Raw genomic sequence first — 23,527 nt, forward strand, 5'->3', positions numbered from 1 at the left:
ACAACAGGCATTCAGTGCATACCTGACAGGTAGTAGCTTCTCTATGAATATTTGTTCAATAAATGTGTGAATGTCGAATTGTATGCAGTAATTACTGGAGTTAGCAAAATATCCAAATATTTATTTTTCTTCTCAGCCAAACACGGTTGTTATTCTAAGGTCAAGTGAACAAGTAATCAAATTTACATAATAACATTACACATTCTGAGCCCAGATCTAAGTGTTTGCAATTCGGAAAGAGCTTCAGCTTTCAAATCGGGCGCCTGTACCCTTTTTAACCAGGATTTGTTCTAATGAAGGGCTGACAGTGGCTGTAAAAGTCGGTTTGTTCCTGCGTTTCTCTTCATTTGCCGCGATAGCGCCCCTATTGGCCGCAGGTGGGAACTATAAGAAGACAGGAAAGGCGAAAGGAAGAGAAACGGCGAATTGAGTGTGTTCTGTCCTTCGCGCCACCCCGTAGTTCGCGGCTGACGCAGGTGCGGCGCGCGGCATTTTGAAAGGCAGGAGCGTTCAAATCACAACGGCTGTCTGCGAGTGCGCAGGGGGCTGCCCGTGCTGCGGGGTTAGCGGCGGCGTCTTGCGGAGGGCTACTGGGGCCAGGTTGCGGGACAGCCTTGGCCTGGACGTCTCCTCTCCTCGCCCGTTTTCTACGTGTGGGTGCGAGTCTGGTAAGCGGGTTCTCTGCGGGCGCAGGCGCTCTGCGGTGGCTTTGGCGACAGCGCAGGACCGTAAGTGGCAGACAGCGTTGGGAATAGGGCGTTATCTCGGGAATTTTGGCTAGAGTGCGACCCGAGGGCGCGTCTGTCGCGCGATAGCACTGGGGCTTCCCTAAATCCCCGAATCTCTGGAGCAGCAGCGGGTTTGCTCGCTTGAACCCGTCCGTTAACGTTGCTCTGGTTTCAGGTGAGGCGATAGGGCGTCAGGTGCAGCTTGCGCTCTGTTAGCTCCTGGATCGTGGCAGAAACAGTCTGCGTCTGTGAGCACCCGGGAACCTTATACGGGTGGTAAGGGGGAAAGAACTTCAGCAATAATCTGACCCAAACTTTGACATTCGACATTCTGCTTCTGTTTGGCTTCTCTCTTATGTTTCTTTAGCAATTAATGCCTGTGGAGTCTACTGAAGGCTTCGGGCTAGTGGCCAAAACCCGCCAGGCTAACACCTACACCCAGCTGATTGTTCAGTCACGGAAAACGTTGCCTTTAGACAACTGCGAAATGGATGGGGAATGGCATACTTAGGGGCAATATCTTGAGTGGGAGGTGGGCCTGAGTCCTGGCGTACCCTGGAGTATAATGGGATGCTAAGAGACTTTTGTTTAAACCTAGTTGTAATCGGAGGGAGAGTTAAAACAGAAAGCCACATTGATTTTGAACATCAGATCTTCCTTGGGCTGACAGGGAAAAGGCAGTGAGACTTCCACACGCCTTACCTCGCAGGTGGGTTTGTTGTTGTTGGTTTTTTTTTTTTTTTTGCATCCTACTTTTGCCGACCCCTCCTCATGCTGGTTGTTTGTTTTCTTCCCCACTTAGTTGCCGGGATGTCTTAAAACTGCCTCTTTAATAACTACATTTACTCGCTATCTAGATGATCTTACCCAGTCTCAGCTGTTAACACTGTGTGCTGATATTCCCCCCATTTATGTCTTTAGCTTAGACTTCAGACCTATATCCAGCTGACCATTTGACATTAGTAAGGAGCCAAACTTGAGCTGCTCATCACAATTAACAGCACTCCTATTTTTGCAGTTCAAAAAAACTTGGAAAAATTATTGCTTTTTAAAAAGATGTATTTATTTAAAATAAATTTGTTTAAAAGGCAGAGTGATAGAAAAGGAAGGGGAGAGAGTAGGATATTGCATCCCCTGGTTCATTCCCCAAATGGCTGCAAAAGCTGGGCCTGGGCCTGGCTTGGTTCCCATATGGGACACAGGTTTACAGGCAGCAGCATAGCTCTCTGCACCACAGTGCCAGCCCAGGCATTCTTGATTTTTCTCTCATTTGTAGCTACAGTTGAAACATTAAGAAATTAGGATATTTTCTAGACAGTTACGGAAAATTATGGAACTTGCATAAATTGGAGCATACGTGGTCTTTTGCGTCTGGTTTCTTTCACTTGGCATAGGATTTTCAAGGTGCATTCGTGTTGTGTTAGCGTTTCATTCCTTTGAATGGTAGTCCTTTGAACAGATGCACCACATTTGGTTGAACCGTTCATCATCTGATGGATCTTTCTGTTTCCTTTTTGAATTATTAATATTGCACCTTGCATAGACAGTTTCCTTAAAGAATCTAAGAGTCCTGTTCACAACTTCTGGAAAATGTTAGAGGCAGAGATACTGTTTACCTTTTGCTATAAGTGAGTTGTTTTTTGTAACCAAGCACATACATAGATTATAATTAAAACAAGCAAAACCCTCAGTCACTAGTGGGTAATTTTCCTCTGGATTTCAGTTTTCTTATTGTAAATAAAATTGGAATAAATATTTGTTGGTCTTTTTCAGTTCTCAGATTTTATGTTTATGTAATAAATGCATCATAACATTTGAGAATTTTTTTCTTCATGAATAAGAGTTGTATTCTTTATAATTGCAGTGTAACTTTCAGCTTACTTTCATCATTGGAGCTAGAGTGGTTGTTAGAATGGAAGGAGTCAATACTTTTAAGACACCAAGCAAATTATCTGAAAAAAAATCGGGTAAGATAGCAGATATAAGACTTTTCTTCATTGTTACTGTTGTTAGAACTGTCTTTGTATTATTATAGCTTGATCCTTTAATATGTACCATGCACAGTTTAGCATAAGTCCCCTTTTTTAATGTAAGTCTTAAACTTTAGCCTATAAAATAAGTCTTAAGTGTGAACTAATTTTAATCAACATTCTAATAGAGTATTAGATATAACGTTATGCTTAGATTTTCCTTTACATCATTTAACATATTTTTAACATTTGTATCTTAAGGTTCTTCTCTGCTAATCCTATCTCTGTCACTCTGTTATGTTTTTATTGGTTTTATTCTGGTATGGGTCATACCAGTGGTGCATTTTGTTTTTCCTGTTAATAATATTTTAATTATGGATAAAGTTAAATTACCTGCACGTTAGCCTGTTCCTTTTGAGACTTGGTTTTAAGCTTTGTTAGAAACTTTTTTCCTGAGCTAAAATTGAGCTGTGCTAAGTTGTGACCGTTTATACCCTGGGTTTTATAGGGAAAGCACACTCTGGCTGATAATGCCATGAACTGTTCCTAGACCCAAGTGTTCTGTAGTAATTGTTTATCCTGTTGTTTTCCTTTAGCACTTTCCCAACTTTGGGGAGTCTACCCATTAGCCAAATATTTGAAGCAAGACCTTTTTAGAACATTGGAGCTCTGACATACATGCTGTCCCCCGGCCCCTCCCTTTTTAGTTCTTTGTTCCATATATGTGGGTCACCTAGGCCTCCTCTGACCTTTGATCTCGCCGCCTCAATCTGAGACGACTGCTGGGCTGTTTCCTCTCTGCTGTAGCCTAGAAATTGCCTTTAATAGTATGTTAGGGCAATGATTGGGCTCTCATTTTTTACTTTGCTCTCAGGGATCACAGCCCTGCCTTGTCAAGTATTTGAAAACCATTGTATTTTTCAAGTTTCCTAGTTTATCGTGAGATGGCAGTTGCAGGTGCAGTTACTTATTCACAAGCAGAAACAGAACTCTTCTCTGTCATTTTTTTTTTTTTTTTTTTTTTTTTTGCCAGGCAGAGTTAGAGGCAGAGAGTTATAGACTGTGAGAGAGACAGACAGAAAGGTCTTCTTTGCGTTGGTTCACTCCCCTAATGGCCGCCACAGCCAGCGCTGCGCCGATCCGAAGCCAGGAGCCGGGTGCTTCCTCCCAGTCTCCCATGCAGGTGCAGGGACCCAAGTACTTGGGCCATCCTCCGCTGCCCTCCCAGGCCACAGCAGAGAGCTGGACTGGAAGAGGAGCAACCGGGACTAGTACCCAGCCGGGACTAGAACCCCGGGGTGCTGGTGCCGCAGGTGGAGGATTAGCCTAGTGAGCCAAGGGGCTGGCCCCTCTGTCATCTTTTTAATGAATACAATGCTGTATCATATATACTATAATTACATGTCTGTAGCCACAAAAGCAAATCCCAGTGTATATATGTGTGATCTCTTTGGACACATGTTGTATAGCACTTTCTGAAGAGGCCACATAGATTAGAGTTTGTGGGCCACATTCTTCTGTATCTTTATTTTTTAACCACTCCTTAAAAATGTGAAAATTCTTCTTAGCTTATAACTTATACAAGACAGGTCATTTTACCAACTTCTGCTTCAGCAGTGTTAGTGTGAGAGAGAGCTCCAAAAGTAGACTTGGTCAAAGGGTATCCACTTCAAATTAGTATTGATAACTGTCACATTATTTGCCCTGGAAGACTATGCCAATTAATACTCATAGCTATAGTATATTGATAGCATTAGTATGCTTTTGTAGAGGTCTTTTCAAATACTAATTTTAATTTTTATTTCTCTTTCTGATGTTTAGCCTTATGTTCAACTCCATGCATTAATATTCCTGCCTCTCCATTTATGCAGAAGCTTGGTTTTGGTACTGGGGTCAATGTTTACCTCATGAAAAGGTGGGTAGAAGATTTCTTATTACTGTTTTAATGTGAAACCATAGTTTCACTGTACTTGAAGACAAAAAAAAAAAAAGACTGAAAATTTCAGTATTTAGATATGGAGATGTTACTGATCCTACTGACTGCTATATTCCAGTTCCTACAATCTTCTCTAACTTTGCCATAGCTCTGCTTTACATTCTTCCCTCTTAATTCTTCCTAATGGATTATTAAAAGGGAAGTAGTTTTCCTTATACTTTCTTTGGCTTCTGTAAGAAGAAGTGCCAGAAGAAAGGGTTCCTTTGTGTTAATAGCATGAGGTTCTCTGGGGCCAGCATCATGGTGTAGTAGGCTAAGCAGCTGCCTGTGACACCAACATCCTCTATGGGCCCTGATTTGAATCCCGGTTGCTGTTTCTTATCCAGCTCCCTGCTAAGGCATCTAGGAAAGCAGCTGAGGATGGTCCAAGACCTTGGGCTCCTTTACACTAATGGGAGACACATAAGAAACTCCTGGCTTTGATATGGCCCAGCCCCAGCTGTTGCCTTTCAAATAAATCTTAAAAACAATACAAGATTCTCAGTAAGAAAACCTCAGAGGTTGAGTGTTGTATGTTAACGACTGATAGCTCTTTGCTCTCGAAAGCTGCCTTCTCAAGATAATTCATTCAAAAGGAAGTCAAAGGTTTTTCTTTACTATGGCATCACTAGTAAGATGGGAAAATACACGATTATAAGTAGGAACATAGTGTTAGAAGAGATATAATTGAGCAAGAATCATCCTGTGGCTGGTGTTGCACAGTGGGTTAAGTGGCCTCCTGTGATGTTGACATACCATATCAGAGTGCCAGTTTGAGTCCCAGCTGCTCTGCTTCTGATCCAGTTTCCTGCTAATGTGCCTGGGAAAGCAGTGGAAGATGGCCCAAGTACTTGGGCCCCTGCCACTGGAGTTCTGGCTCCTGGCTTTGGCCTGACTCAGCCCCATTTGGGAAGTGAACCAGTGGATGGAATATCTCATCTTCTCACTGCCTCTCCTTCCCTGCTGCTGTGCCTTTCAAATAAAATCTTTAAAAAAACAAACAAACACGTTTATTTACTTGAAAGAGTTACAGAGAGAGGGAGAGACACAGAGAAATACATCCACACTGGTTCACTTCCCAGGTGGCCACAATGGCTGAGGTTGGGCCAGGCCTAAGCCAGGAGATTCCTCCAGGTCTCCCATATGGGTAACAGAGGCCCAAGAACTTAGCCCATGTTCTGCTGATTTTTCTCAGGCTGTTAGAGAGCTGGATTGAAGGTGAAGTGGCCAGGATGTGAATCGGTCCCCATGTAGAATGCCAGCATTACAGGCTGTAGCTTTACCTGCTGTGCCACAATGCCCGCCCCAATAAAATAAATCTTTAAAAAATTAAAAGAATGAGTCTTGATAGCTAATAATATATGAGTTAGATAACACTTTTTTTGAAAAATTACTTATTTTGTACATAGTTTCATGTTTATTAAGTGGCAAACAACTAAACCAGTATGTAGTCCTTTATGCATTCTTGGAATCAATCTAGTGCAACCCTGCATATTGTAGCTTCACTTAGGTTCCTATTGTTTCCAGATAGAAATGTTTTCTGTAATGAAATGAGAATAGTCTGTCAATTATATACAAGTAGGTATTCCTGAAACATTTTTGTAGTTTAAACAAAGGGTGCTTCATGTGTTTGCATGCCATTTCTAACTTGTTTTATAAACACTTGGAGATTTTGTTTAACTCCTATATTATTTTGAAAGAACAATTCTTACTACTTTCCATACCCCCACTTTAAAAAATATTTTTAAAATGTGAAGTGTGAGGCTGGTGCTGTGGGGCAGTAGGTTAATTCTCCACCTGCGGTGCTGGCATCCCATATGGGCGCCAGTTCTAGTCCTGGCTGCTGCTCTTCCAATCCAGCTCTCTGCTGTGGCCTGGAAAAGCAGTGGAAGATGGCCCAAGTCCTTGGGACCCTGCACCCACTTGGGAGACTGGGAAGAAGCTCCAGGCTCCCTGCTTCAGATGGGCGTAGTTCCAGCCATTGGGGCCATTTGGGGAGTGAACCAATGGACCTTTCTCTCTGTCTCTCTCACTCTCTGTAACTCTACCTCTCAAATATTAAAAAGTGAAGTGTGTTTTTAAATGTAGTATTGTATGTGGTATAGGAAAAAAGATTCATGTAGCTGATCTGGAAAAATAGCAGTCCCTGCCCGACTCTACCGTGCCTCGTATAGCCCTTTCAACCTGGGATTTGCCATGTGGATAACACAGATTCCCTTTGCTTTGCTGCAGAATTTGTCACTCTATTTTTCTGCATCTTGGGCCTTATTACTGTTTTTTATCCCATTTTAGTTAAGGATATCTGGTAGCTCCCCTTGAAAAGGTATACAGGAGAAAGATTTTTGAGAAACTGTATTTCTATACAGGTTTTGATTTTCTCCAAATGCTTGAATGGCCCTTGCTTTTCAGGGTGAGAATTCTTGCTTAAAAATAATTTTCCTCTAGAATTTTGAGAATATCCGTCACTGACATTGTTTTTAATTTATGGTATTGCTGTTGAAAGTTTTTAAGCCTTTCTGACTGCTGTTTATTTTTATGTAATAATCTGTTTTATGTTATATGTCCCTCCCACTGCTGTACTTTCTCAGCCATGGCATTGTCTGTGTATACAAAGGCTGTTGATTTTTTTGTGAATGATATATATGAATTAAGAATATTAGAATCCTCTGAATACATGCTTTTTGAATAAACAAAAATGGTTCTACAACTTTAGAGGTACACCCATGAGGGAATATAAAGCTAAGTGGATCTTTGGTTCAATCTGTTTTATGTTTTCATGGATAAACTTTGTGTTTTGAACTTTTGAGGTTTCTTTTCTTTTTTCTTTTTTTTTTTTTTTTTTAAAGATTGTATTTATTTATTTGAGAGGTGTGAGAGGTGGAATTACAGACAGAGGGAGAGAAAGAAAGGTCTTCCACCTGCTGGTTCATTCCCCAAATGGCCACAACGGCTGGAGCTGTGTTGATCCAAAGCCAGGAGCTTCCTCCGGGTCTCCCATATGGGTGCAGGGGCCCAAGCAACTGGGACACTCCTACAGTTTTCCCAGGCCATAGCAGAGAGCTGGATCTGAAGAAGAGCAGCCAGGACTGGAATCGGTGCCTACCTGGGAGGATTAACCTGCACCACAGTGCCGGCCGCTTTTGTGCCCTGATACTATATAGTTATTTTGTGATTTGCTTTACTCATAATTGAATGCCTACTTTGTCAGATTAACCTTTCCCTGACTTTGTTTTTACCTGTTTATTTAGGCCTTAAAACGTTTACAACTTAAATGTTCTTAAAATGGCTCAATCTTCTAGAGAAAATAGAAAGTTCACATTTCTCTTTTTTTTTTTTTTTATGAGAGTACTTCAAAAATGTTTGAAAGCATACATATATATTATCTCCTTAAGCACTTGTTTTTGAGCACGCAGTGAAAGGTGTTAGGTGAACTGGTCAGTGTACAAGTGACTATAAGAGGACTTCAAAAAGTTAATGGAGGGGCTGGCACTGTGGCGCAGCAGGTTAAAGCCCCGGCCTGGAGCGCTGGTATCCCATATGGGCACCAGTTCAAGTCCTGGCTGCTCTACTTCCGATCCAGCTCTCTGCTATGGCCTAGGAAAGCAGTGAAAGATGACCCAATCCTTGGGCCCCTGCACCCACATGGGAGACCCAGAAGAAGCTCCTGGCCCCTGGCTTCGGATCAGCTCAGCTCTGGCTGTTGCAGTCATTTGGGGTGTGAATCGGAGGATGTAAGACCTCTCTCTGTGGCTCTACCTCTCTGTAACTCTGTCTTTCAAATAAATAAATAAATCTTTTAATGGAAAAGTGGAATTTATTATGGTGCAAAAAATTTTGAAATCCATGTATAATTTTCATAATATACATTTTATATAAACTCTTGGAAGTATCTTCATATTTGCTGGTGAAAAACAGTTTGCTATTCTTTGGATGACTACAACTACAAGGGTTCAGAAAGTTTGTGGAAAGTATGTATAATGAAAAAACTATATTTTGCTGCAGAATAAGTATCTTTTAATTCCATGTTTCAGAGTGTTTTGAAGTCTCCTCATATGGGCTGAATGTCTTTGAGTGTTTTTTAAGTTAAATTTCTTAGTGATTATTGTTTTAGTGTCCTTTAATCTCTGGTACATAAAGTGAAATGTTTGATAAGTGGTTGTCTGATGTTTGAATAGAAAAATTAGAGAACAGTACATTCCATCCTTAAACTTCTGATTTTTTCTTTTTATCCTCTCCCATACTTCTCCCAATATGTCCTACTCATCTCCCAATTGAAATGGAAGTATAGCAGAGGTGTTGAGTCTAAATTATTTTAAATATTTTTTAAAATAACATTACTTATAGAAGGTATATGAAAGTAGAACTGATTGAAAATGTTTACATCAATCTAAGAAATATGTATTAAGCCAAGACTCTAGTCTGGAGAAAAATAATTATCTAGTTCTTTCAAAATTTGGAAGCTCTTGTTAATCATTTGAAAATATTTTATTTTAAAACTTTTTTCTATACTTTTAAAATTTGTGTGTATATATTTTTTAGATCTCCAAGAGGTTTGTCGCATTCTCCATGGGCTGTGAAAAAGATTAATTCCATATGTGATGATCATTATCGAAATATATATCAAAAGAGACTAACTGATGAAGCTAAGATTTTGAAAAGTCTTCATCATCCAAATATTATAGGTAAGTTTAAATCTTAGTAGCAGTGTCTGATAATATTCTGTTTGATAACAATTAATACACTTTAATTGGCTTCATTGATAAAAATGACGAAGGGCTTGGATATTATTAGGAATCAAATTTAAATGGTCCAAAATAAAAATTGCATATCAAATTTTTAGATAATACAAACTTTAGGGAAATATACTGATCATGGTGTTGTATTATAGAGATTTTAGGAATATAAAATGACTTTCATGTAGGTAATTTACTTCATTTTATATTGTTAATACAAATAGGGCTAGTGAAACCACTGTATTTAGAGGAGCATAGAATAGTGAAAATATTTTAATTTGGGATACATGGAAGGCATTCATATTAAATATTTTAGATCTACAGAATTAGTTTTGCAAACAGCTACTTCATTATATATTTGTCCATGTTGGTCCAAAACCATGTTTTTAATCACATTATTGTAAAAAACATAAATACTGTTGTTTTTCCCTGTTCTAGTAAAGAAATGTCATATTTTCTGTAAGGTTATCGTGCTTTTACTGAAGCCAGTGATGGTAGTCTATGTCTTGCTATGGAGTATGGAGGTGAAAAGTCTCTAAATGACTTAATAGAAGAACGAAATAAAGACAGCCGAGCTCCTTTTCCAGCAGCTATAATTTTAAAAGTTGCTTTGAACATGGCAAGAGGGTTAAAGGTAACTATGACATTATATTTTAAGCGATTTTGTGGAATATGAAGAAATTAAACATTTTGTATACTTCACTACAAGGTGAGAGGTTTTTTTTTTTTTCCTCTCCCAAAGAGAGGAAGTTTCCATAAGTTAAAGGCCTTATACAGTCCCCCATGTTGTGGAATGTACTGTTTCTTTCTTTTGGTCCTCAATTAGCCCTAAATAACCTAAATCAGGTAGTTTGGCTATAGAAATCATTTACTAGATTTAGGTAAATGGATTAATTTATTAATACAAATAGCCCAACTTCCTATTAATGAAAGCAAATCTCTTAATGACTACTTTGTGGGATGTTAATTTTGGAAATCATGAGTATTTAGTTGCAGTGAAAAAAGCTCTTTCAGTGTTATGCAAAGGAATTAGACTTTATAGATGCAATGTAAAGAATACAAAAAACTACATACTAAATAAACAGAAGTAATGACAGTGACAGAAAACTGTTGGATGACACAAAACAGATCATATATGAGATACTGATGTCAAATTGCATGTTGGGAACTCAAATAAGGAGCAGACATTTGGCCTAAAGATTAAGACACACATGTTCCCTGTCATGGTGCTTGGGTTTGATAGCCAACTGTGCTTCTGACTCCAGCTTACTGCTAAATGCAGACCCTGGGAGAGATGGTGGAGGTGGCTTAAGTGATTGTTGCCACCCACATGGTAGACCAAGATTTTTTAAAATTTATTTGACAGGTAGAGATATATATATATAGAGAGAGAGACAGAAAGGTCTTCCTTCCGATGGTTCACCCCCCAAATGGCCGCTACGGCCGGCGCTGCGCTGATCCAAAGCCAGGAGCCAGGTGCTTCTTCCTGGTTTCCCATGCTGGTGCAGGGGCCCAAGCACTTGGGCCATCCTCCACTGCCCTCCTGGGCCACAGCAGAGAGCTGGATTGGAAGAGGAGCAGCCGGAACTAGAACCTGGCACCCATATGGGATGCTGGCGCCACAGGCAGAGGATTAACCAAGTGAACCACGGCGCCGGCCCCTAGATTGAATTCTTGACTCCTGGCTTTGGCCTCGCCCAAGGCCATTCTGTGGACATTTGGGAAGTGATCCAGCAGATGGGAACTCTCTTCTTTCTCTTCTGCCTCTCAATTTTTAAAAAAACCATTAAAAAGTTCAACAATAAAATTGATTTATGGCCGGCGCCGCAGCTCACTAGGCTAATCCTCCGCCTTGCGGCACCAGCACATCAGGTTCTAGTCCCGGTCGGGGCGCCGGATTCTGTCCCGGTTGCCCCTCTTCCAGGCCAGCTCTCTGCTATGGCCAGGGAGTGCAGTGGAGGATGGCCCGAGTGCCTGGGCCCTGCACCCCATGGGAGACCAGGAGAAGCACCTGGCTCCTGCCTTCAGATCAGCGCGGTGCGCCGGCCGCAGCGCGCCAGCCGCGGCGGCCATTGGAGGCAAAAGGAAGACCTTTCTCTCTTCTCTCTCTCTGTCCACTCTGTCAAAAAAAAAAAATTAATTCATAAATCAGATTGGAAAAAATCACTGTATCTAAACATTTTAATATATATTAACTAAATAACTTGAATTATTTAATGATTTAAAATGTATACATAATTATGTTAATAAGTTACACTGTAAATATATAGAGTCCTATTCACTATGAGATGGGCAACATTTAATTTAACCACAGTAAATATTCCTGTAAAGAGTAAATATGTATCAAGAGTTGTCTCTGCATCATTTTCCAAGCCCAGGTCATAAAGATGTGCTCAAATACTGAAGAATAAACAAATAACCATTTTGTGGGACTTTTTAAATGTGAATAAATATCATTACTTGCCAATTCCAAGAAACTGTTTAAAATATTGCCTTACATTACATATATTCGTCCTCTTCTGCTTTTCAATAATTTGTGGCCCTAAGTCATCTGTTGTCTTGCATCATCTTAATTTCTTTAAGGGAAGTTTGTTTCATTGTGAAAATTACAAAATTTTTTCTAAAATTTAGCCTCAAGTAAAATTTGTAGTGTATTTTGAAATCAGCAGTGGCATCTTCTGATACAAAAATGTTTGGGATGGGCTTGAAAATATAAAGTTAACGTACCTACAACAGGTTATCTATCTCTTAAAGAATCTTTTCAGGGTGGCCTTTTGGCACAGTGGTTAAGATGCTGCTTGGGATAGCTGCAATCCAGACTGGAATGCCTGAGTTTGTGTGCCAGCTCTACTTCCAATTCCAGCTTCCTGCTAATGTGCATGATGGGAGGCAGAGGTGTAATGGCCCAAGGACTTGTGTTCCTGCATGCCATGTTTGAAACCTAGATTAAGTTATATAGGCTGTTGGCTTCAACCCAGCCTAGCCCTGACTACTGCAGGCGTTTGGGGAATGAAATAGTAAATGGGAGATCTCTTTCTGTCTCTGTTCCTTCGCCTTTCAAATAAAAAATGTCTTTCAGATTTCTGATCCATATGGGAGATGAAGCTAATATGGGATGTTTCCTTCTCTGGCTTCAAATAATTTGAAATGATGGGCAAATGTTTAGGAAAGAAGTTTAGGAAAGGTATTCAAGTTGTTAGCTTTATTTGAAAGATACTTTTTTCCCCCCAGTTTGTATTTCTATTCAGAGTGCTAAATGCTTTACTATTTTCAGTATCTGCACCAAGAAAAAAAACTGCTTCATGGAGACATAAAGTCTTCAAATGTTGTAATTAAAGGTGATTTTGAAACAATTAAAATCTGTGATGTGGGTGTGTCTCTACCATTGGATGAAAATATGACTGGTGAGTAGTATTTAACATTTTTACATTTCTTTAAAAATTATTTATATACTTATTTAAAATTATACTTATTATACTTATTACTTATTTTAATTATTTATATACTTATTTACTTGTTTATCATTTATATTTACATAAAAATTATTTATATACTTATTTAAAGAGTTACAGGGAGGCAGAAAGAGAGAGTGAGCAAGAGTGAGTGAGCAATATCTTCCGTCCACTAGTTCACTCCCCAGATGGCTGCAATGGCCAAGGCTGAGCCAGGCCAAAGCCACGAAACAGGACCATCTTACAGGTCTCCCATATGGGTGCAGTGGCCTAAGTACTTGAGCCATCTTCCACTGCTTTCCCAGGTGCATTAGAGAGCTGGATCAGAAGTGGAGCAGCCAGGACTTGAACCAGTGCCCATATGGGATGCCAGTGCTGCAGGCTGCAGCTTTCCTTGCTATGTCACAACAGCAGCCCCTAAAATTTTTACATTTTTAAAAACATGATCTACATGATTCAGAAATCAAAAATGTTTAATAAAATATCTCCCTCCTTTTCTCTCTTGCTTTCTACTTGGCCTCCAATCTCCTCCTTTACCACCTGCACAGTATAAATTACTTGCTGCTTATTATTCTATGTTGTAACTGAATATTAACTTTGGGAATGATTTCTAGCCTGGATTTCTAAGTTGTAAAACATATGGGAATGGAAAATAAAATTTTAATAAAGTCTTATGAAGGAATTCATTTAGCATAAGTAAAAGCAAGAAAAACTGGTAGAAGAAAACTGGAGTGGAATTAGCAAAGACAGACGCTAATAAAGGTAAATCTGCTTTTTTGCCTCTTGTCCTATCTCCATTCATTATTCTCTCTTATTGTAAATACTGACCATTTTCCTTTTGTATATGTTCTTGATGAGAACCAAGAGCCAGCCTCAAAGGAAAGCCTCTGGTTTCAACCCATTATTTAGTATATTACACTTAAGTTTGTTTTCTTGTATGAATGTTAAAGAGACTCTTAATATGGTTTAGAATATATGGAAACTTTCTAGCTGTAGTAGAAGTTTACAAGTTGAATTGAAGACAAAAATCCATGTCTGTAATCATTAATAAAAATAGAACTATCATGAACTCTTATGCTAAATAACTATAAAACGTTGGAACTAGGAAATAGAGAAATTGTCAAGCACAATAAAAATGAAATTTCTTTAGTAAAAGTTTCTCAATCCTAAATAAATCAATAGGAAAAAGAAAAAGAAAAATTTGTAAAATATCAGAAAATTAGGAAATAGTTCTCAAAGTGCACAAGAATTTGTTATATGATAAAAATGACATTTTTGTATAGTGAAAAAAGAGATTGTTTAGTCAATTAATGTTATATGGACTTGTTAGAAAAAATAGAGCTCTGTCTTCACACTTTAATTCCCATAGATTGAAGATTGAGGAAAAAAAGTAGTAGAAAAAGTTGTAAGTACTTTTTAAAAAATTTATTAAGAAAACAGATTTTATGCATTCTATGGGTACTATTCCAAAAAACAATCACACTTCCTCACTCCACCCTAAGACACCTCTTCCTCTCTCTTCATCAGTTTATGCAAAGACATAATTTTAATCTACTCTATATTCACAGGCTTATTTTACCACTAATCATAATATTTAACAAGTAAAACACAGACCACAGTTTTACAGGAGTACAAACATAGGCTAAAGACTACAATCATATCTATACATTTTTTGGTATTCTGTTATTTACCACATATCAGAGAAAATGTATATTTGTCTTTTTGAGACTGGCTTATTTCACTAAGCCTAATGGTTTCCAATTGCATCCATTTTGTTGTGGAAGACAAGATTTCATTCTTTTTTATGGTTGAGTAGTATTCCATAGTATATATACCACAATTTTCTTTAGTCATGAGTTGATGGACATCTGGGTTGATTCCATATCTTAGCTATTGTGAATGGAGCTATAATACACATGGGGGTATAGATAACTCTTTCATATGCTGATTTCATTTCCTTTGGATAAATCATCAGGACTGGGATGGCTGGGTCATATGGTAGATCTGTTTTCAGATTTCTGAGGAATCTCCACACTGTCTTCCATAATTTACATCCCCACCAACAGTGGATTAGAGTATCTTTTCCCCACATCCTCATCAGTGTTTATTATTACTTTTTTTTTGAGTTTTGAATGATAGCCTTTCTCACTGGGGTGAGGTGATACCTCATTGTTGTTTTTACTTGCCTTTCCCTGATGCCTAGTGATCCTGAGCATCATTTTGTGTGTCTGTTGGTCATTTGTATTTCATCCTTTGAAAAGTGCCTGTTCACGTCCTTTGTCTATTTCTTAAACTGTTTTACTGTTGTTTCTTGAGCTCTTTGTACATCTGGATATTAATCCTTTATCAGTTGCATAATTTGCAAATACTCTCTCCTATTCTGTCAGTTACCTCTTCACTTTGTTTGCTCTTTCCAGTACAGAAGATTCTTAGCTTGATGTAATCCCATTTCTCTATTTTGCTTTAATTGCCTGTGCTTGAGATCCTTTCCAAGGATTCTTTGCCTATGCCAGTGTTTTGCAGAGTTTCCCCAATGTTTTCCTCTAGTTATTTGTTGGTATCAGGTCACCTTGACCCATTTTGAGTTGATTTTTGTATAAAGTGTAAAGGAAGGATTTTGTTTTGTACTTCTGCAAATGTAGATCAAATTTTCCAAGGAGCATTTGTTGAAGACTTGTCTCTCCAGGAATTGATTTCAGCCTGTTTATCAAACATTCATTGGTTGTTGATGCATGGATTAATTTTTAGGGTTTTATTCTATTCCATTGGTCTACCTGTCTATATTTGTGCCAGTACCAAGCTGTTTTGATTATAACTGCCCTATAGTATGTCCTGAAAATCTTGTATTGTGATGCCTGCAACTTTTTGTTGCATAAGATTGCTTTGTTATTCGAGTCTCTTGTGTTTCCATATGAATTTTAGCATTGTTTTTCTAGGTCTGAGAAGAATGTTGTTAGTATTTTGGGATTGCAATGAATCTGTAAATTGCTTTTGGTAGTATGGACATTTTCATGGTATTCTTCCAATCCGTGAACATGGAAGATTTTTTCCAATTTTTTTGCATCTTCTAATATTTCTTCTTTAAATGTTCTGTAATTTTCTTTGTAGAGATCTTTCATCTCCTTGGTTAAGTTTATTACAAGGTATTTAAACTTATTTGTAGCTATTGTGAATGAGACTAATCTTACAAGTTCTTCCTCAGCCACGGCATTGTCTATATAGAAAGGCTACTGATTTTTGTGTGTTGATTTTATATCCCCTAGTTTTACCAAACTCTTTTACGAGTTCCAGGAGTCTCTTAGTGGAGTCTTTCAGGATCCCTATATCTACAATCATGTCATCTGCAAACAGGAATAACTTGACTTCTCCCTTTCTACTTATATGCCTCTGATTTCTTTTTTGTACCTAATCACTTTGGCTAAAACTTCTAGGACTGTGTTGAATAGCACTGGTGAAAGTGAGCATCCTTGTCTGGTTCTGTATCTTAGTGGAAATGCTTCTAACTTGTCCCAGTTCACTAAGATGCTGGCTGTGGGTTTGTCATATATTGTCTTGATTGTGTTGAGGAATGTTCCTTCTATACCCAATTTGCTTAAGGTTTTCATCTTGAAAGGATGTTGTATTTTATCAAATGATTTCTGTGCATCTATTGAGATTATCATATGGTTTGTGTTCTACAGTTAATGTGATGTATATTTACTAGATTTGCATATGTTGAATCATTGCATACCAGGGATAAATCCCATTTAGTCCAAGTGAACTTTCTGATGTGTTGTTGATTTGATTAACTAGTACTTTGTTGAGTATTTTTGTGTCTGTGTCCATCAGGGATATTGGTCTATGGTTATCTTTCTCTGTTTTATCTTTTTCTGGTTTTTGAATTGGTGATGCTTGCCTCACAGAAGGAGTTTAGTAGGATTCTTTCCATTTCAGTTGTTTTGAATAGCTTAAGAAAAATTGGAATTCTTCAGCAGTGAAGCCAACTGGTCCTGGGGTTTTCTTTGTTGGGAGGGTTGTTAGTGATTCTATCTCCATCTTGGTTATTTGTCTATATAGATTTTCTATGTCTTCATGACTCAGATTTGGTAGATTTATATGTCCAGGAATCTGTCCATTTCTTCTAGATTTTCCAATTTATTGGCATATAACTGTAGTAATTTCTGATATGTTACATCTCTTTTTTTGATCTCAGATTTTGCTGATTTGGGTCTTCCTTTTTTTCTTTTTTTTTGGGGGGGGCAGTAGTCTATCAGTTTTGTTTATTTTTCAGAAAACCAGTTCTTAATTTATGATCTTTTAATCTTTTTTTGGTTTCAGTTTTGTTTGGTTATTAATTTGCTCTTACTAATTTTATGTTTGGCTTGTTTTTATAGGTAAGATGCACTGATAGCTCATTTATTTGGTACCTTTCCAGTTTCTTGATGTGGATACTGATTGCTATAAACTTCTCTCTTAACACCACTTTTGCTGTATCCATAGGTTTATGCTGTCATTTTTATTCATTTCCAGGGATTTTTATTTCTCTTTGATTTCTTCTATGACCCACTGTTCATTCAGAGATGTGCTGCTCAGTTTCCATGTGTTTCCAAATTTTCTTGCTTCATCCCATGTGGTCAGAAGAGATATACATTATGCTTTCAATTTTTTTGAATTTGCTGAGAACTGCTTGCACATAGTCTATCCTAGAGAAAGTTTCATGTATTGATGAAAACAATGTGAATTCAACTGTGGGATGAGATATTATGTAGATATCCAGTTCCATTTGGTCCATAGTGGTAGATTAGCCGTGTTGTTTCTTTGTTGATTTTCTGTCTAGTTGATCTGTCCATTGATGAAAGTGGGGTATTGAAGTCTCCCATTACTATTATATTAGAGTTTATGTTTCCTTTTAGATCCATTAGCATTTGTTTTAAATAGCCAGGTAGCCTGTCATTAGATTCATACATTTACAGTACTGACATCTTCCTGTTGAATTGATCCCTTAATCATTACATAGTGACCTTGTCTCTTTTAAGTTTTTGTGTTAAAGTCTATTTTGTCTGATTTTTAGGATGGTTACACCTGTTCATGTTTGCTTTCTGTTAGCATGGAATATCTTTTTCCATTCTTTCATTCTGTGTTTCTTTGTTGGTGAGGTATTTCTTGTAGGCAGCAAATCGTTGGGTCTTGCTTTTTAATCCATTCAGCCAGTCTGTATCTTTTAATTGGAGGATTTAAGCCATTTACACTCAAGGTTATTATTGATAAATAATTATTTGGTCCTACCATTTGTCCATAAATATTCCTGTGCTTTGCTTTGGATTTCCTTTGTACTTCTAGATTTTCTGTCCTTGCTCCAGGGATTTCAGCTCCTTTATCAAAAATAAGTTAGTTGTAGATGCTTGGATTGATTTCTGGCATTTCTATTCTGTCCCATAGGTCTATTCATCTGTTTTTGTATCAATACCAGGCTGTTCTGATTATAACTGCCTTGTAGTAGGTCTTGAAATCTGGTATTGTGATGCCTCTGGCTGATTTTGTTGTATAGGATTGCTTTAGCTCTTTGACGTCTACTGTGTTTCCATATGAATTTCAGCATAATTTTTTCTATATCTGAGAAAAATGTCCTTGGTATTTTGATTGGTATTGTATTGAATCTATAAATTGCTTTTGGAAGAATGGACATTTGGATGATATTGATTCTTCTAATCCATGAAATTAAAGATTTTTCCTTTTTTTTTGTATCTTCCAATATTTTTTATGTTTTGTAATTGTCGTCATAGAGATCTTTGACATCTTTGGTTAAATTTATTCAGTTTTTTTTTTTTTTTTTGTAGCTATTGTGAATGGGATTGATCTTAAAAGTTCTTTATAAGCCATGGAATTGTTTGTGTATACAAAGGCTGTTGATTTTTGTGTGTTGAATCCTGCTACTTTAAAAAAACTCTTCTATAAGAGTTCCAATAGTCTTAGTGGTGTCTTTTAGATCGCCTATATATGGAATCATGTTATCTGCAAATAGGGATAATTTGACTTCTTTCTTCCTAATTTGTATTCCATTTATCCCTTTGATTGCCTAATGGCTCTGGCTAAAACCTCCAGGACTATATTGAATAGCAGTGGTGATAGTGGGCATTCTTTTCTAGTACTGGATCTCAGTGGGAATGCTTCCAACTTTACCCATTCAATAGAACACTGGCTGTGGGTTTGTCATAAATTTGCTTGATTGTGTTGAGGAATGTTCCTTCTCTACCCAATTTGCATACAGTTTTCATCATGAAAGTGTTTTTATGTTATCAGATCCTTTCTCTGCATTGATTGAGATAACTGTATGGTTTTTGTTCTCCAGTTTGTTAATGTGATGAATCACACTGATTTATGAAATGCACATGTTTTATATTGCTACCACTTTTTTTTTTTAATTCATTTGACAGGTAGAGTTATAGACAGTGAGAGAGAGAAAGGTCTTCCTTCCATTGGTTCACTCCCCAAATGGCTGCTATGGCCAGCACTGCACCGATCCGAAGGCAGGAGCCAGGTGCCTCTTCCTGGTCTCCCATGTAGGTGCAGGGGCCCAAGCACTTGGGCCATCTTCCACTGCCCTCCTGGGCCACAGCAGAGAACTGGACTGGAAGAAGAGCAACTGGGACTAGAACCCGGCGCCCATGTGGGATGCCGGCACCACAGGCAGAGGATTAACCAAGTGAGCCACGGCACTGGCCCTGCTACCACTTTTGTTTTTTTTCCCAAAAATTTTTTTGACAGATAGTTAGAGAAAAAGGTCTTCCTTCTGTTGGTTCACCCCCCAAATGGCTGCTATGGCCGGCACTGTGCCGATCCGAAGCCAGGAGCCATGTGCTTCCTCCCAGTCTCCCATGCGGGTGCAGGGGCCAAGCACTTGGGCCATCCTCCACTGCCCTCCTGGGCCACAGCAGAGAGCTGGACTGAAGAAGAGCAATTGGGACTAGAACCCGGTGCCCATGTTATGCCGGCACCACAGGCGGAGGATTAACCAAGTGAGTCAAGACGCTGGCTCATGCTACCACTTTCTAAAAAAATTTTCTCACATTCTCCCAGCTGAGCGGCTTTTTGAGCATTTACCTGTTTGATAGGGAAAAAAATGAGGTTTAGCTTATTGTCATGTTTACTGGTCACACTGTGAACTACCTGTTCAAATCATTTGCCCATTTCTCTTTGAATTAGTTACCTTTCTTCTGTTTTGTAGTGCCTGCCCTTATGATCATTTTGCTTGTATTGTTCTTGTTTTAGTGACTGACCCTGAGGCCTGTTACATTGGTACTGAGCCATGGAAACCTAAAGAAGCTTTGGAGGAGGATGGCATTATCACCGACAAGGCAGACATATTTGCCTTTGGCCTTACTCTGTGGGAAATGATGACTTTATCTATTCCACACATTAATCTTTCAGATGATGATGATGATGAAGGTAGGAATATAATTTAACATAAATAGCAATCCCTTCATGCTAAAGATTAGCTTATACAATTAAATCTTTCCTTTCAAAGAGCAAGTTAATTTAGTGGTGTAGTTTCTAATTAATATTGGTAACAAATTTGGTATCATCTGGGTTTAATCTAGAGAAGATGTAAATTGATTAAACAGAGAGGTAACTTGTAAAAAATCTCAAGTTGGAACAAGTTATACTAAAAACTTCCCTTACCTGACAAGAAATTGAAAAGTTAACAGTTGATGATGCATAAATTCAAGACAATAGCTAGTCTACTCAATGACAGGACAGTGGAAGAGAGACTGCCTGTTGTGTAATGGAAAGCTTTCTGGATGATCTCTTATCTCTGGTAGGTGAGTGAATAAGCTTTTCTATGACTTAGTGACTTTTTGTTTCCATCTCCAACTCCTTTGTGAGCAGATAAAACTTTTGATGAAAGTGAATTTGATGAGGAAGCATACTATGCAGCTTTGGGAACCAGGCCACCTATTAATATGGAAGAACTGGATGAATCATACCAGAAAGTAATTGAACTCTTCTCTGTATGTACTAATGAAGATGCTAAAGATCGTCCTTCTGCTGCACACATTGTTGAAGCATTGGAATTAGATGTCCAGTGATCACCTCATATTCATGATGACCTTAGCATGGAATATGGCTTATGTATGTAAATATTTTGTTTACTTGGTATCTTTATATAGTTTCTTTGCTAATGTGTTGTTAGACTGAACATTTTACTATTTCTAATATTAGGGTATTTCTTATAAGCTCTTGGTTTCTTGTTTTTTTAAGTGAAGTTTAAACTAGCTACACAAGTACTTTGATATTCATAAATATTTAAAATGCTAGCTGTAAAATACTGTAAACTATGAATCTGAACTGAGTGACCATTTTATTAGTGATCTTAAATATTCTTTGAATAGAACTATTAAAAGTAGCACTTTTATACAATACAAAATGTCTACATATTTTTATATTTTAAAACACTGAAACATGAAACCTTTTACTGGACCTTCTTAGCTAATGTACTTTTTTCATTTAAGCAAATATACTTAGTAACTGGTCACTGGAACCTGAGAAGAGTTCAAAGAGTAACTCTTTGGGTATATCCACATCCTTTTGTTACAGCTTGTCTTACTGTCTTGGATCTCCCCAGATCTTTGGTTTTTGCTTTAATTTATTGTCTATTTTCTGTACTGAGATTCCTGTTAGATTTTTTACTTACTGCTCTGTATCCTAAGCATTTCACAGCTCTTGTGTAACACTTAAAGGGATTATCTAGAATAAAGGACCTTTTTGGCAACAGAAGGTATCTTGACATTATTTTATATTCCAATTATTTGAGTGTGTCATTAAACTTCTGTGAATGTAAGTACATTTCTTTCCTTCTCCTTGTAAAGTGGTATTTAGATTAATAGTTTGTATCTGTGAAACACAGACCTATGGGAATTTTCAAAATTATTGGATTACAGTTTTGAATTGAAGTGGCATGCCCAGACTTGGCTATAAGTAGAATTTTTAAACTTACTGTGATGGGGTTCATAGAAAAGGAAGCATTGCATTCTGGAGCTTTAAAAAGTTGTTATTCACTGGAGTGTTCAGGCAGTAACTGCATAATCCCTAGCATACCTTCCTTCAAAATAGTAAAGTGACAAGGTAAACTGACTCTATTTACAGATAAGTCATCTTTAATTTTCAATCTGTACGGCAAATCGGAAACCTAGTGATAATAGATCCTAAGCTAACAATTAAACTTCTCCCAAGCAAAACAAATAATTCATGCTTCTATGACATGTGGACCATCCGTCTTCACTACTTTTCCACCATGTTCGCAGGAAGCGGGATGGAATGCCTGTGTCCCAGGCAGTGGCTTAACCTACTGTGCCACAAATCCAGGCCCAAGAAATGGTTTATCCTATTCTGATTTTTTTTTTTTTTTACAGATTTATTTATTTGAAAGGCAGAGAGATCTTTCATCCACTGGTTCATTCCCCAAATGGCTGCAACAGCCAGAAGCCTCTTCCGGCTCTCCCATGTGAGTGGCAGAAGCCACATTTTGGGCCATCCTCCTCCACCTTCTCAGGCCATTAGCAGGGAGTTAGATGCTAAGAGGAGCAGCTGGGACTTGAACCGGTGCCCATATGGGGTGCTGGCACTGCAGGCAGGGGTTTAACCCTCTATACCACAGCACTGGCTCCTACAACTTCTTTTAAGACTCAAATCTTACCTTTTTTGGCCATTCACTTTTATTCTCAAAAGAACAATGTAACAGGGTCTGTATTATAAATCAAAATAGGCCGGCGCCGCGGCTCACTAGGCTAATCCTCCGCCTGCGGCACCGGCACACCAGGTTCTAGTCCCGGTTGCCCCTCTTCCAGGCCAGCTCTCTGCTGTGGCCCGGGAAGGCAGTGGAGGATGGCCCAAGTGCTTGGGCCCTGCACCCCATGGGAGACCAGGAGAAGTACCTGGCTCCTGTCTTTCGATCAGCGCGGTGCGCCGGCTGCAGCGTGACGGCCGCGGCGGCCATTGGAGGGTGAACCAACGGCAAAAGGAAGACCTTTCTCTCTCTCTCACTGTCCACTCTGCCTGTCAAAAAAAAAAAATAAAAAAAAAATAAAAAAAATAAATAAATAAAAATAAATCAAAATAAGCATCTCTTGGGTAGCTTTCTCATTTTCCAGAAAACTTTTCTCTTTACTATTTAGCATATAGAGCCTGTTTATACCTTTAGAAATTGCTTTTATTCAGCAGCTTCATATAAGTATTGGTAAGGATTATTCTTTCCTGTTTGCTGGTACTTACTTAATCTCTAATTTGTTGGTCAGAGTACAAATTAGAAAGGGTTTCATGATGTAACAAGATGTTTACAGAGATTTATAGCCTTAAATGCTGTATTAGAAAAAGCTGGAAAATCAGTGAGCTAAGAATTTAGGAGAAACAAAAACTAAGCCTATCTTAGGTTGCTATAAACTGGGTGGTTCATAAACAAATTTATTCTCAAAGTTCTGGAGACTGGGAAGTCCAAAATCAAGGTGGTAAGGAAGGGCTCTTTTCTTCAGACAGTAACTTTAGGCTATGTCCTCACATTGTAGAAATGGGCAGGTGAGCTCCCTGGGGCCTCTTCACTAAGAGCAGTGCTTCATTCATTAGTACTCCACCCTCATGATCCACCTACTTTGTGTGGTTTTATATTATCTTGGGGATTAGGATTTTATCATACAAA

At 38.4% G+C, this 23,527-nt stretch overlaps 1 protein-coding gene across 3 annotated transcripts; it reads left to right on the forward strand.

Moving 5' to 3' along the window:
* Window positions 1–491: 491 nt before the first annotated feature.
* On the forward strand, window positions 492–21,612 carry PBK (PDZ binding kinase). 3 transcript variants are annotated; one of them, XM_017337887.3, is made up of 9 exons: window positions 492–668; window positions 1,327–1,437; window positions 2,593–2,695; window positions 4,520–4,613; window positions 9,213–9,355; window positions 9,871–10,040; window positions 12,681–12,810; window positions 20,107–20,283; window positions 20,725–21,612. In XM_017337887.3, the coding sequence occupies exons 3-9, from the start codon at window positions 2,641–2,643 to the stop codon at window positions 20,922–20,924; spliced, it is 969 nt and encodes a 322-aa protein (XP_017193376.1). In that variant the 5' UTR covers window positions 492–668; window positions 1,327–1,437; window positions 2,593–2,640; the 3' UTR covers window positions 20,925–21,612. The 3 variants fall into 3 exon arrangements, with proteins under 3 accessions (XP_017193376.1, XP_008247471.1, XP_008247460.1); XM_008249238.4 differs by having other exon boundaries at window positions 533–728; XM_008249249.4 differs by lacking the exon at window positions 1,327–1,437 and having other exon boundaries at window positions 518–668.
* Window positions 21,613–23,527: the final 1,915 nt, after the last annotated feature.

This window comes from Oryctolagus cuniculus, chromosome 2 (genome assembly GCF_964237555.1).
Source record: "Oryctolagus cuniculus chromosome 2, mOryCun1.1, whole genome shotgun sequence".
NCBI lineage: Eukaryota > Metazoa > Chordata > Mammalia > Lagomorpha > Leporidae > Oryctolagus > Oryctolagus cuniculus.

Excerpts from the sequence above, each read along its gene's own strand:
- PBK (XM_017337887.3), top strand. The coding sequence starts at position 2,641 with ATGGAAGGAGTCAATACTTTTAAGACACCAAGCAAATTATCTGAAAAA. Across the intron at positions 2,696-4,519 it reads ATTATCTGAAAAAAAATCGG|CCTTATGTTCAACTCCATGC; the intron begins GTAAGATAGCAG and ends TCTGATGTTTAG. Across the intron at positions 10,041-12,680 it reads ACATGGCAAGAGGGTTAAAG|TATCTGCACCAAGAAAAAAA; the intron begins GTAACTATGACA and ends TACTATTTTCAG.